The sequence below is a fragment of the Odontesthes bonariensis genome, chromosome 9, assembly GCF_027942865.1.
Source record: "Odontesthes bonariensis isolate fOdoBon6 chromosome 9, fOdoBon6.hap1, whole genome shotgun sequence".
NCBI lineage: Eukaryota > Metazoa > Chordata > Actinopteri > Atheriniformes > Atherinopsidae > Odontesthes > Odontesthes bonariensis.
The window spans coordinates 28990698-29001696 of NC_134514.1; the positions used below are offsets into that span (position 1 = coordinate 28990698).

At 42.5% G+C, this 10999-nt stretch overlaps 2 protein-coding genes across 5 annotated transcripts in view; one reads left to right on the forward strand and one right to left on the reverse strand.

The window, feature by feature from the left end:
- sik3 (SIK family kinase 3) overlaps positions 1-8306 on the reverse strand; it is a 36829-nt gene extending 28523 nt beyond the window's left edge. For 2 of the 3 annotated variants that reach the window (XM_075473934.1, XM_075473935.1), the window contains exon 1: positions 7979-8306. In XM_075473934.1, coding sequence (XP_075330049.1) covers positions 7979-8269 — 291 coding nt within the window. In that variant the 5' untranslated portion in view covers positions 8270-8306. The remainder of the gene's footprint in view (positions 1-7978) is intronic. The other variant, XM_075473933.1, reaches the window with a different exon arrangement.
- The window catches only part of LOC142388547 (apolipoprotein A-I-like), a 282451-nt gene that overhangs the window by 218431 nt on the left and 53021 nt on the right, over positions 1-10999 (forward strand). The window lies entirely within an intron of this gene.

Below are 10999 nucleotides of genomic sequence, written 5' to 3' on the forward strand. Positions count from 1 at the left end.
GAGGCTTACATACAACTTTGTCTCCAGTTGTGGTTCCACGATATAAAAATCACCGTTTAGAAGGATAATCCTTTCCATTTGTGCAAAAACTAACTGTATAATGCTCAAGAAACATCTTGAACATTAAAACCGAACAGGTCAGCTCTACACTTCCTCTATAACTCACTCATGGCAGCACATCGTGACGTACTTCATTTGTACGGCATGAAATCAGCGGTAAGTTTGAGGTTACCCTGTGATGCGGCGGAATTCTCATGAGATCATGATCACGAGAAAATTCATCAAACAACGCCTCAGAGTTGAGTCAGACTAGGGGTGGGCGATATCGAAAAATGTTGTATCACGATTTTTTTGCATAAAATCACGATTTTGATTTTTTTATCACAATCTTCCATCCAAAAAAAAAAAAAAAAAAAAAAAGACCAATTACAGTAGAGTTAAGTCGACATGCTGAACCACAGAAGAGCTAAGGAGTAAAATAAAGAATTTGGCAATCAACACATTGTAATTCAACTGTAACCCAATTCAAGATGAAAAATAATGATCTAATTAATGACATCTGACACAGTGTGAGTGAAGCAACCGGAAATAGAAAAACGAACCACTGATGACGACTTGACTCCACCTCATGATGCCATTTAGCAACAGATGAGCAACGCTGCATGTTCATTTACTGCAGCCACAGTCACGCACTGCCATCACCAGAGCGCCCGAAAGGAATACTTTTCAACTGTGTCATGTTTGTCACGGTCGCGGTGCATCCCTTTTCTCTTGCACCGTAGTTGGCTTACGAGCTAGCGGTTTCCTCATCCGACCCGAGAGTGCTGCTGCTGGCCGTGAGTTTCTCCCGTGCGCCGCTATGGATGTGCTGTGGATGGTGCCGCTGCTGCTGTTCCCATTCCTGATGTGGACCAGCAGCAGTGGGTTAGGGTAGAAGAAAACCCGAACCAATTCCAAATTACAGAGGTGGATTTCCTCTTCTTCACCAGCTCGTCGGCTTGGCTTTCAGCCATGGCTGTCCATGCGTTTTCTAAGTTTTTACAAACACAACATGGAGGCATGTAAGAAAGTGTCACGACGCACAGTTCGCTATGATTGGTCGGTTAGGTTAAGGACGCCCTACGTCTGCCGCATCGGCGGGAACCAGCATTAAAAAAAAAATAAAATAAAATCATTGCGCTGATTGGCAAAGGCGATCTATACGGTTTTTCTAATTTGGTAGATCGCCTGCGATTCTCCACTCTTCCTCGCCAGTCACGATTTTATATCGTCAGATTGCGCACCCCTAAGTCAGACTAATCAGTGTCCTATAGTTGCAGCTATGAGCAAATTTTAGATGCAACAAGAGTCAACGAAAGGTAAAAAAAGGTGTAATTGATAGATAAAAATAAGCACAACCAATAGCACTGGTGGATCCATGAAGACAAGAGCAACTTTAATAAAATCTCTCATTAAAAGGGCATCGACAGCTACCAGCAGCACTGTGGCAGATGCCACAGCGTTATGGGTTTTAAATGAAACAGACTGCACCGCCATGTTTGGAAATGACTAAAAGGACAGATAATTAGCACGCACAAACACACACGCACGCATACACCTGCTGGCAACAGTCCAGCGGGAGAGACAAAGGTGCTAATATGGTTCATGAGGAGCACAATACGATTTTCTTGACAAAGCCTGCGCTGGCCTCCATCATGTCCGTGTCATGTACTGAGACACACAGGAACGCGTTCTTCCCCTTCTGTCGCCACAGGGTTGTAGATTGACTGAGATGCAGCAGAATATGACCAGCAGGCAGAAAGATATGCCAAGCAGCAACCCAACATTTGTCATATTACTCACCAAAATGAAATCACATTTGGCCATGTGTATGCGTGCCTTTGAGAAACAGAAAGGGGCTGCTGTTTGTTTGAGAGCTTAGTGTGAGTATGTCTGAAGGAGTGAGTGAAACTATTACTCAGTGCTTTAGAACCGTTACCTAATGCTCACCATCCTGCTTGCCCTCTTCCTCTTGTTTGTCCTTTTCTTACTAAAAAGCACATGGGAGGAAAAGGAGGAATACAGGAAGGGAAGGGCAGTAGATAAGAGGGAAAGGTTGTCCCCTCCACCAACAGATATATGTCAGAACATGACATGCTGTGCCATTTATCAACCGCGACACAAAGCGACCATTTAAATGATGAAGAAGAGTAAAAGGTCTGAACCTGTCGAAACCAAAAAAAAAAAAAAAAGGAGCTCAGCCAATGACAAGGAGCATCCATTCAAAACTGCCGGTCGGGGTCTGGCACCACTGTCATCACGACTGAAACCATGACAACCAAAAAGACTTCAATGGAGCGACCTTTCTCCAACTAGGAGCCTTGGCAACACACAGTCGCCTCAGACAACAAGCGGCACTCGACGATGAAGGCACAGAGTTGTGATTTTTAATCACAACCACAGCTCACGTTGCTGAGGGAACAAAAAGACAAGGCCTTTCAAACATGTGCCTTCAACTACATACCAGGGCACTAATCACACCCTCTTGGTTAATACTCTGCACACTCATATGCAACCATAACAGCAGTCCGGTGCATTTGCTAATTTTGCGTGCTCATCCCATCTCCTGAAGATAAATTGGTATTGTGAGAGTCCAGAGCAAAGATAAATCTGCCACACTTTGGTTGCATCACAGCTGCTTGTCTCACCATCGCCAGTGGAACTGACCCTTTACCTAGAGAGCAGTTTTCCAGATGACAAGTGAACAAGAAACTATTTCTAAACATGTGAGAGCTAGAATGCTCAAATATTGGAGGTTTTGTTGATTCTGATGTAATTGTTCATTTTTCCATATTCTAGCTACATCCTGTTCAGGGTCGCAGGGAGCATATCCCAGCTGCCATTGATGAGAAACAAATATGTCTTTTGCCAGGCTAGATCAACAAACGAAATGATGGGGTTTAACAATGCAAGTAACGTCACACTCTCAAAGTAAAAAAAATAATGATCTGGTTTGTTCTGGCAAAGAATTCAATCCGCAGGCCTTGGACTTTTCCAATGAGCAGCTCTTTAAAAAGGCGTTAATCTTTGCGGGCCTATTCGATGACAATTCACACGTAAACTATGAGATGGATCTCAAGGTCCTGCATTTATACAAGCAATCAGATCAACATGTAAATGTATGAGTTAGAGGCCAACAAATAACATGAAATGGCTACTTGACTAGCTTTATTCAGAGTCTTCTACCCGGTCTTTAGTTTAGCTGTGGAGTGCTGGCACAGTTGTTTCTACAAAGTGAAGTGTTTGATGGGGGTGGGGGGTTATACTGTGGTTTAAATATCTGGGGGGGAATAGTCTTTGTCTGAATAACCCCACAGATTCTAAGCTATGAAAGCTGCCACAGATTTTTTTTCAATAAATTGTTGTATTCTTCCTCCATTTCACACACCCTTAATGTCAGTGTAATGTTGAAGCTACTTAACGCAACTAATTCTTCTTTACAGCAGCTGACATAACTTCCACTGAGGCCGGAAAATCCTCAGTTTCGCGTTACTTTGAGTTGAAACAAGTCGAAACGCTAAACCCGTTAACACACGTCTCAAAAAGCCTTAGCTATGTTCGATACTAAATACTAACAACTGCACTAATAATGACCTCACTTTTACACAAACATTGTTTAGTTCTTGTTTCTATTTAAACTAAAACATCACATGGATTGTTTTGAACTATCCATATGATGTTTGAGTTTTCTCTCTCTCTCTCTCTCTCTCTCTGACACCAGTTCAACATGTTGAATGACCCAGAAGAGGCGCAGATGGGGTTCAACAACACCAAAGATGCCTTAAGCACCAAAATGACAAGACTGACAGATGTTCACGACTTATCGGTTTAGAAGAAACCTTAAAAACACCACTACTTTCCATATGCTGTAACATTATATAAACTTGTCTATTAAATCCAATTGGTCACAGAACTGGATGACTAATAAATTGACCGTTATTCTTGTGGGGTGATCTAGACGACTAATCTTTGACAACAAAAAAGAGAACAATTTGTTTCTTAAAGCTGCGGTCGGCAACTTTTTTTTAGTCATATTAGCTTGAACTGTCATGGGATTCTGGAAGTAGAATATTAAATAGGCTGTTTAGGAAAAAGTAACGAATTCTGTAGCTCCCTCTGAAGCCTGTAATCATGCTTGCAAAAACCGAGCGCTCCCGGCTGTTTTTAACCAATCAAGTTAGGGTGGAGGAATCCTACCTGTCAATCACAGCTTGTGCACACGCTGCTGAGCGTGAGTCTGCCCCAGCTTGTGTGCGCTCACATTGGTGTGAACTCACGTGCACAACCTCGTCCACAGAGGGGGAGGGGTTTGGGGGGCGATTCGGAGCTTGTTAAGGCTCTAGCATGGTTGCTGCGTCTGCTCGCGCGAGCGGTGTTGATGACGTCACGAGTTCGTGCCCGCCATAGGACCCTATATAGTGGCGCAAGTCGTTGCGCGCCAGTTGTTGCAATTTTCTCCGTCACAGAGGTGGCGCTGCTACGTGAAGGTTACCGCTACTCTACAACCACGAAAGTGGAGAAGAAAACAATGCCGCTGTCAAAAGCAGGAACACTGTAATTAATGATACTGCTGCAGTTTTCGGATCATTTTAAGTTTTTAATTCAGTTAATAGAGGTGAAAGTTTGAAGCCCCCGGCATCACCTGAGTCTCTGCCCTCTTCTTTGCCTTCAGGTATCTGTCCCGTAGCTTCTTCCACACATTCTTACAGAACTCTCCCTCTTTCCCCAAAGTTCTGCCCATCTCTGTGCACCAGATTTGGGAGTTTACGTGCTCCCTGTGCTGTTTCACTGCAGTTTCGTACAGCTGTCTGTACAAACGCACCTCCTCACTGAGCCTGGTCTCACATCGGTCCATCCGGTTCGTTGTGCTCGGCGCCGCCAAGTTACAAAAATCGACTGGTGCACGACAACGCGCTGCGCCGTCTTTTCAAGGGAAGCGCCATGCCTGAAACGTCATTTTGACGTCACGGTCCGCCACCGCCGTGACAGACGCGGCAACCATGCTAGAGGCTTTAGAGGTTGGCGGAGGGACCTGAAAGTTGTATACTCGGAATTTTGAAAACCTGCCAACTGCAGCTTTAATAGAGCTGCCTTAATAGAAAGTAACTAAAATGAACAATGGTGTAGTCCCCAAATTCATACATTGTTAAGCAATAGGTAAAGTGAGCAGATACAGTAAGGAACCAAACCCATTCGCTCCCTTGGCCCCACCCCTTTGATTCGCAAAGTTGAGGCACCGCTTTTCTTCTAGGGATCAAACAAAGAGTCGTAGTGATGTAACTAAAGGGGTACCCTGGGAAGAATGGGGATTTGGCCGAAGTCACAAGCGAGTAATTAACAGCATTTTGCACAATAACTTTTATGAGCAGTCTGAACACATAAACTGACTCTTACTTAGACAGCAGCAACGTGTGGCATAGCTGGACCTCCTGTGGCGGCATCAAAACTCTTGTTATGATTGTTTGTTTGTCCGGGTGAGATGAACTTTCACTTTTACTACAACCACATGCAGCCCACTGGTTATCTGCCATTAGCGATTAGAGTTTGTGAGACTGCCGTCGAGTTGGCAACCACTACAGCCCTCCAAAGTATTATCAAAAGTCACAGATAAAATGATTGCATGCACTGGGGAAATGTATTTACCTGTTGAACCTTTTGAGGGTTGACAAAATCAACAGAGAGGAAATGAGGCATTGAAAGGGGCCATCCCTTTGTAAGCCTCTAAGCGATTGAGCATAAATGCAAGGTCCTCTTCTGTGTGACTGCACTGCAGGATAACATCCACCTCCATATAACAACAGCGAGAGCTGTTGGGCTATTTTTGACTAGTCAGCATTTCTCATTGGTCGTTATAAAACCTGGACCATGAAATAAGGCTCCGGAGCACAATTCAACGGATGAGTGATCATTATATCCATATTCATGATATCCACAGGCATGTTAAAACACACTCTTTTTCATCTGATATTTACAGGCAACTGGGGACGCTGGAAACCCTATGCGTGTTCATGTAAATCATGAGCTCACTCGGTCTGTCTGTAACTACCATCAACAAACAAGACCTTTCTTTCATCCTGTCAGAGTCATTTGGTCCTTTTCCTGTCTCTCAGTCGCAGACAGATACACGACAACGCACATCCAGTCAAGTAAACAAAACAACGTGGACGGCTACTGTCTGTCCATTGCTCTTATATGACACAGAGAACCCTTGTACCACTCCAACTAGTCTTTAAATCCTACCACAGTCATATCAGCACAGTTGAAGTCCCTCATGCAGCATCTTTACCACTCCATGGCTGACTGATCCAAGTTTATTTTGGCCTCATGAAACTATAAAATGCAGGTTCACTCAATCATGTGGTGCAAAGTATCCAAATGACCTGTGTCTGCCAGTCTGTGTCTATGTCAACAAGGGGCACAGAGGTGAAGCAACACATCCAGCGGAACTGGATCTCCTCTAGTTATGGTATCTGAATTAATGGTTTCACATCACCTAAAAAAAAAAAAAAAGGTACGGTACACTGCAGATACCTGCTGTACGTGTGGGTTCCTGTAAATCCTATTGGCTCTAAATGTTCTGCTGTACATCGACTTTAAGAGAGCATACTGATCCCAGTAGCCATGCAACCGTCAGAGAGAAACGACGGAACACTATACTGAGCTGCGAGTCAAAGTGTCTCCTACTAGAAATCTCATTCATCCTTCTGTTGTCCAATGAACCAACAAGAGCTTTCTAAATCATTATCGTCTAAAAAATTTTTTGATTACATTTACCTCTCTAACCAATGACAATGCTGCTCGTGGGCAAATGAAGCCTCAGAATATCAGAATATTTGGACGTCCTCCAGCTATTCCAGTACCCAAACTACCATCGGAGACCACAAAAAAATAACAGACTTGTAGCTAGCCCCAATGCAAGACATCTGCTCCTGAACGGTGTTTTTTGCATGACTATCATTTGTTTACAATAGGACGTTCCCATCAGTGTAGCCAATCGCCCAGAACACTGCTAACAAGCGCCCACTCTATGCAAAAGCATCTGCGTATACTCAAAAGTGTGTGGTGGCAGCTCAGAAACCACAAATAAATCCAGATCAATGCATTTCTCTTAATGAGGGGGTCGTCAAGATGTAATTTAGCTTTTAACAAGAGCATCTAAATGCCACAAAACCAGCGTGGTTTAACTTGAAAAGACGTAAGTAACTTTCCAAAGGCGAAAAACGTATGAAAAGTTGTCTGTACGTCTACGAAGATTCTATATTGAGAAAGTTAAAAAACAAAAAACAAGTATACGATCTTTGACTCTGCCATAGTTGTCGGTCGTACATTAATGATACATTTCAATTACGTCCATAAAATTTCTGAATTCCCCCCACTGGGGGATGAATAAAGTATTTTTCTATTTCTATTCATCAAACATTTTGGATACACAGCTACACATAAAGTACAAAAGTTCATTGTCAACTCAATGTTCTTCAGTCTAGTGCTCAAAACTTGTTTAATTTGTGCCTTATCACTTCTCTTATCAATAACTAAATCTTTCCAATTTGCTAATTAGCCCATAAGCTAAGCTAGCTACAACAAGATCGCTGTCTCCCCTCTTTTTCATCTCCGTCAATACCCTTCTCTCCGTCCTCTGCGCTCTGCCACACTTAAACCTTAGGCCTTTTCACCTTTTTTATACTACAAGTGGATATATAAGATACATATGAGATAATATGAGAGTCATATTTTTGTATCCAACAGTTGAAGGTGATGTTCCGTGTCGAACGAACCCCCAGTATACCCAACAGCGGTGTCACCAAAGCGGACTGGCTGTTGATTCTCCGGTACAAGGAGGCCCCAGCGTCATCCCGAGTACATGGACGAAAAGGCTTAAAATTAATCAGTGACAACTTACAATTGTTCACCTCTAACGTTCGGACACCAGCCGTCTTACCTTTTCTTTAGTAATGATGTGTGTGGCTAGTTTAACAACCGCGAAATTTCCCTTGCCGATTGTCCGCTCGATTTCATAGTGGCCCACTCGGGCAGGGGGGGGCCTGGTGGCCGAAGTGTGGCCAGGATTGGTGATGCACCCACTGGACGTGCTCTGACGACCTGAGTGGTTGATACCGGAGGATGTCTGGGCTCGGTTCTGGGAGCCCATTCCTGCGTGGGTCGGTCGGGCAGAGTGCGTAATCCCAGCCGCAGCGGACCCAGCAGCACCTCCGCTAGACACGGCCGCCATCTTCTCGCCTCTCTGCGGGAACAACAAGCAGCCTTGCGCAGCGCGCATCGCGGGCACGCCCCCGCCCTGCGTCATTTTACGTGAAACGCTCCTCCGCAGCGCCCTCTCTAGGTTGTAACCACGGCAACGATCAACGTAACAAATGACTTCATCCACAGAAACGTATTGTGGTTGCCTTGGAGACAGAGAAGTGCGCATTATCACTGTGGTTCCCATGATTCAGTGATTCCTTACAAAACTGCTGCGCTATGTATGATCAGACAGGTTCATGAGGCTTTAAAGATGTACTCCGTGCTAACATTACCATGTCAGAGTTAAACCAATCAAGCGAAGGAAAACAATCACTCCGTCACATCACTGAATAAGTGACATTACAAATTATTAACACTACAAAGTGTTTATCTTTGTTTATAGCTGTGGATTCTGTAATACAAAAAAAGAGGTCAATCCAAAATCATGGCCATTTTCATTCGATGTACTACTACTATGTTGAGATATTCAGATGTATTTTTTTCCCCCAATAACCTTACAAAACTAAATACAAATAATAATTTTAAAAAAGGACATTAATTTGTTTCAAGCGTTCATTTTTTAAGCATAGCCAGAGAGATGGCTTTGACATTCTAAATGGGTAGGGAGGAACAACATGTTTCCATAAAATGCAGTGACAGTTGGAATTTTACAAAGAGATCATTCTGGATGATAATGATAATAATAATGATAATACAATAATTATAATAATAGTTAAACACAAAAGTAACTGAACTTACCACTGATATTATATCATGTTACATTTTTTTTTACCTGTTCCAGTGGAAAGTTTCTCACCAGATTGTAGACAGTACCACCTAGTGGTAGAAAGGAATTCCTGCAGTCAACTTGATCCCAAAATGGGCTGTTGCTTGAACTGTCAAACCTCCAAAAGAAGCAGGTTCCCTTTATGTTAGCTAGTATTAGAATATCTCATTCACTGTTGTGTCTATAATCTAATGCACTATTAGATGACACCATCAGCTAAAATCATATGGATCAGAAGTAACATGAAGCTAATACGTGTGCATCGAAATCCAGTTTTGAGGAAACGGTTAATGCTTCTAAATGGTGTTTTGAATGAGGAACTTGACCACGGAAAAGCTGAGATCACAAATAAGTTAGAATAAAGGAGGGAGCAGTCCCTGGTTAATCGGCTCCTGCAATTTTAGCTGCAAAACTAAATGATACCACTGCAGTATATTAATGAGCAAAACAATTACAGAAGAAAACTACAAATAGTCATGGCAGAAATTGATTCAATCCACACACATTCATTCAGTCTTTCAAACTGTGTTCTGTCTATCAGGTGCTTATAGAGGCATCCAACTCTGTTTTGGAACTTTTCAAATAGCAGTATGGAGTGATTCTTTTCAAAAACATGTGAGAACTCAAAGAACATCCATTTTGCCATGCTCCCCACTGTACAGAGTGTATGAGAGTTGGCTTGTTGAAACAAGTAGATAATGGCATCTTCAACTCCAACCTAAGGGCGATAAGTAAACTGATCAGTAAACTGAAAAGTGCTTACATGTTGTCTTTGATGGGCTATTAACAATTTCTCCAGGACTCTGATAATGGCATGTTAGAGTAACTGGTCTGTTGTCATTTAAAACAGATAGATTTGATTTTTTTGGGAACAGGAACAAGGCAGGACATCTTTCACACCACTGAAACTTTCTTCTGACTCCGGCTAATCTTAACCATCTTGATCAGAAGCCATGATCAGTTTCTGTCCATCCTGCTGCCTCTTAACCTGACTACTGGAGACGGACAGACAGGCAGAACACTGAGGGGGAGGGGATGTCAATTTCAATGTTTTTTTCTCTTTTGTGAGTGTGTCTTATAAACTTGATCGTTTATATTAAATGTAAATGTCAATGTAAATGTACTTTATTTATACAGCCCTTTACAGACAATCCTTTCGATGTACTAAATGCTTTACAGTAGGTAATAAATAAAGAGAAGAATAAGTAAAAACAAATAAAAACAATAAAAGAACAGTGAAAGCAAAAAAATATAACAAAATCGATTAAGATAAAATAAGATAAAAGTGCCTTCATACTACTGGGTATTAAAAGCAATCCTAAATAAGTAGGTTTTTAGCCTAGATTTGAAGAGGTCCAGGTCAGAAATAAGACGCAACTCGACGGGGAGCTTATTCCAGAGCCTGGGGGCAGCGACAGAAAAGGCTCGGTCACCCCAGTGTTTGTAGTTTGACCTGCAAAAATTGATTTGTTGACCTCAGAGCTCTACCAGCATTGCGGACTGTTAAAAGCTCAGATAAATACGATGGGGCGAGGCCGTTAAGAGCTTTAAAAACAAACATTAAAAGTTTAAAATCAATTCTATAAAGGACAGGAAGCCAATGGAGGGAGTTAAGAACAGGAGTGATGTGCACACATCTGTTAGTGTTGGTTAAAAGACGGGCAGCAGGGTTTTGCACAGGTTGAAGGCGACTGAGAGAAGACTGGGAGACGCCAACATAAAGTGCATTGCAATAGTCTAACCTTGAACTTATTAGGGCATGGATGGCTTTCTCATGGTCATGACGACTTAAAAACATTTTAACTTCGGCCAGGAGACGCAACTGGAAAAAAAAGTTAATTTTATTAAGTCATCTCTGTCAGTAATGCTAGGGATGTGTTTTCATACCAAAGACATGGATCTAAAATTTACAGAGATAATGCACGAAAACAC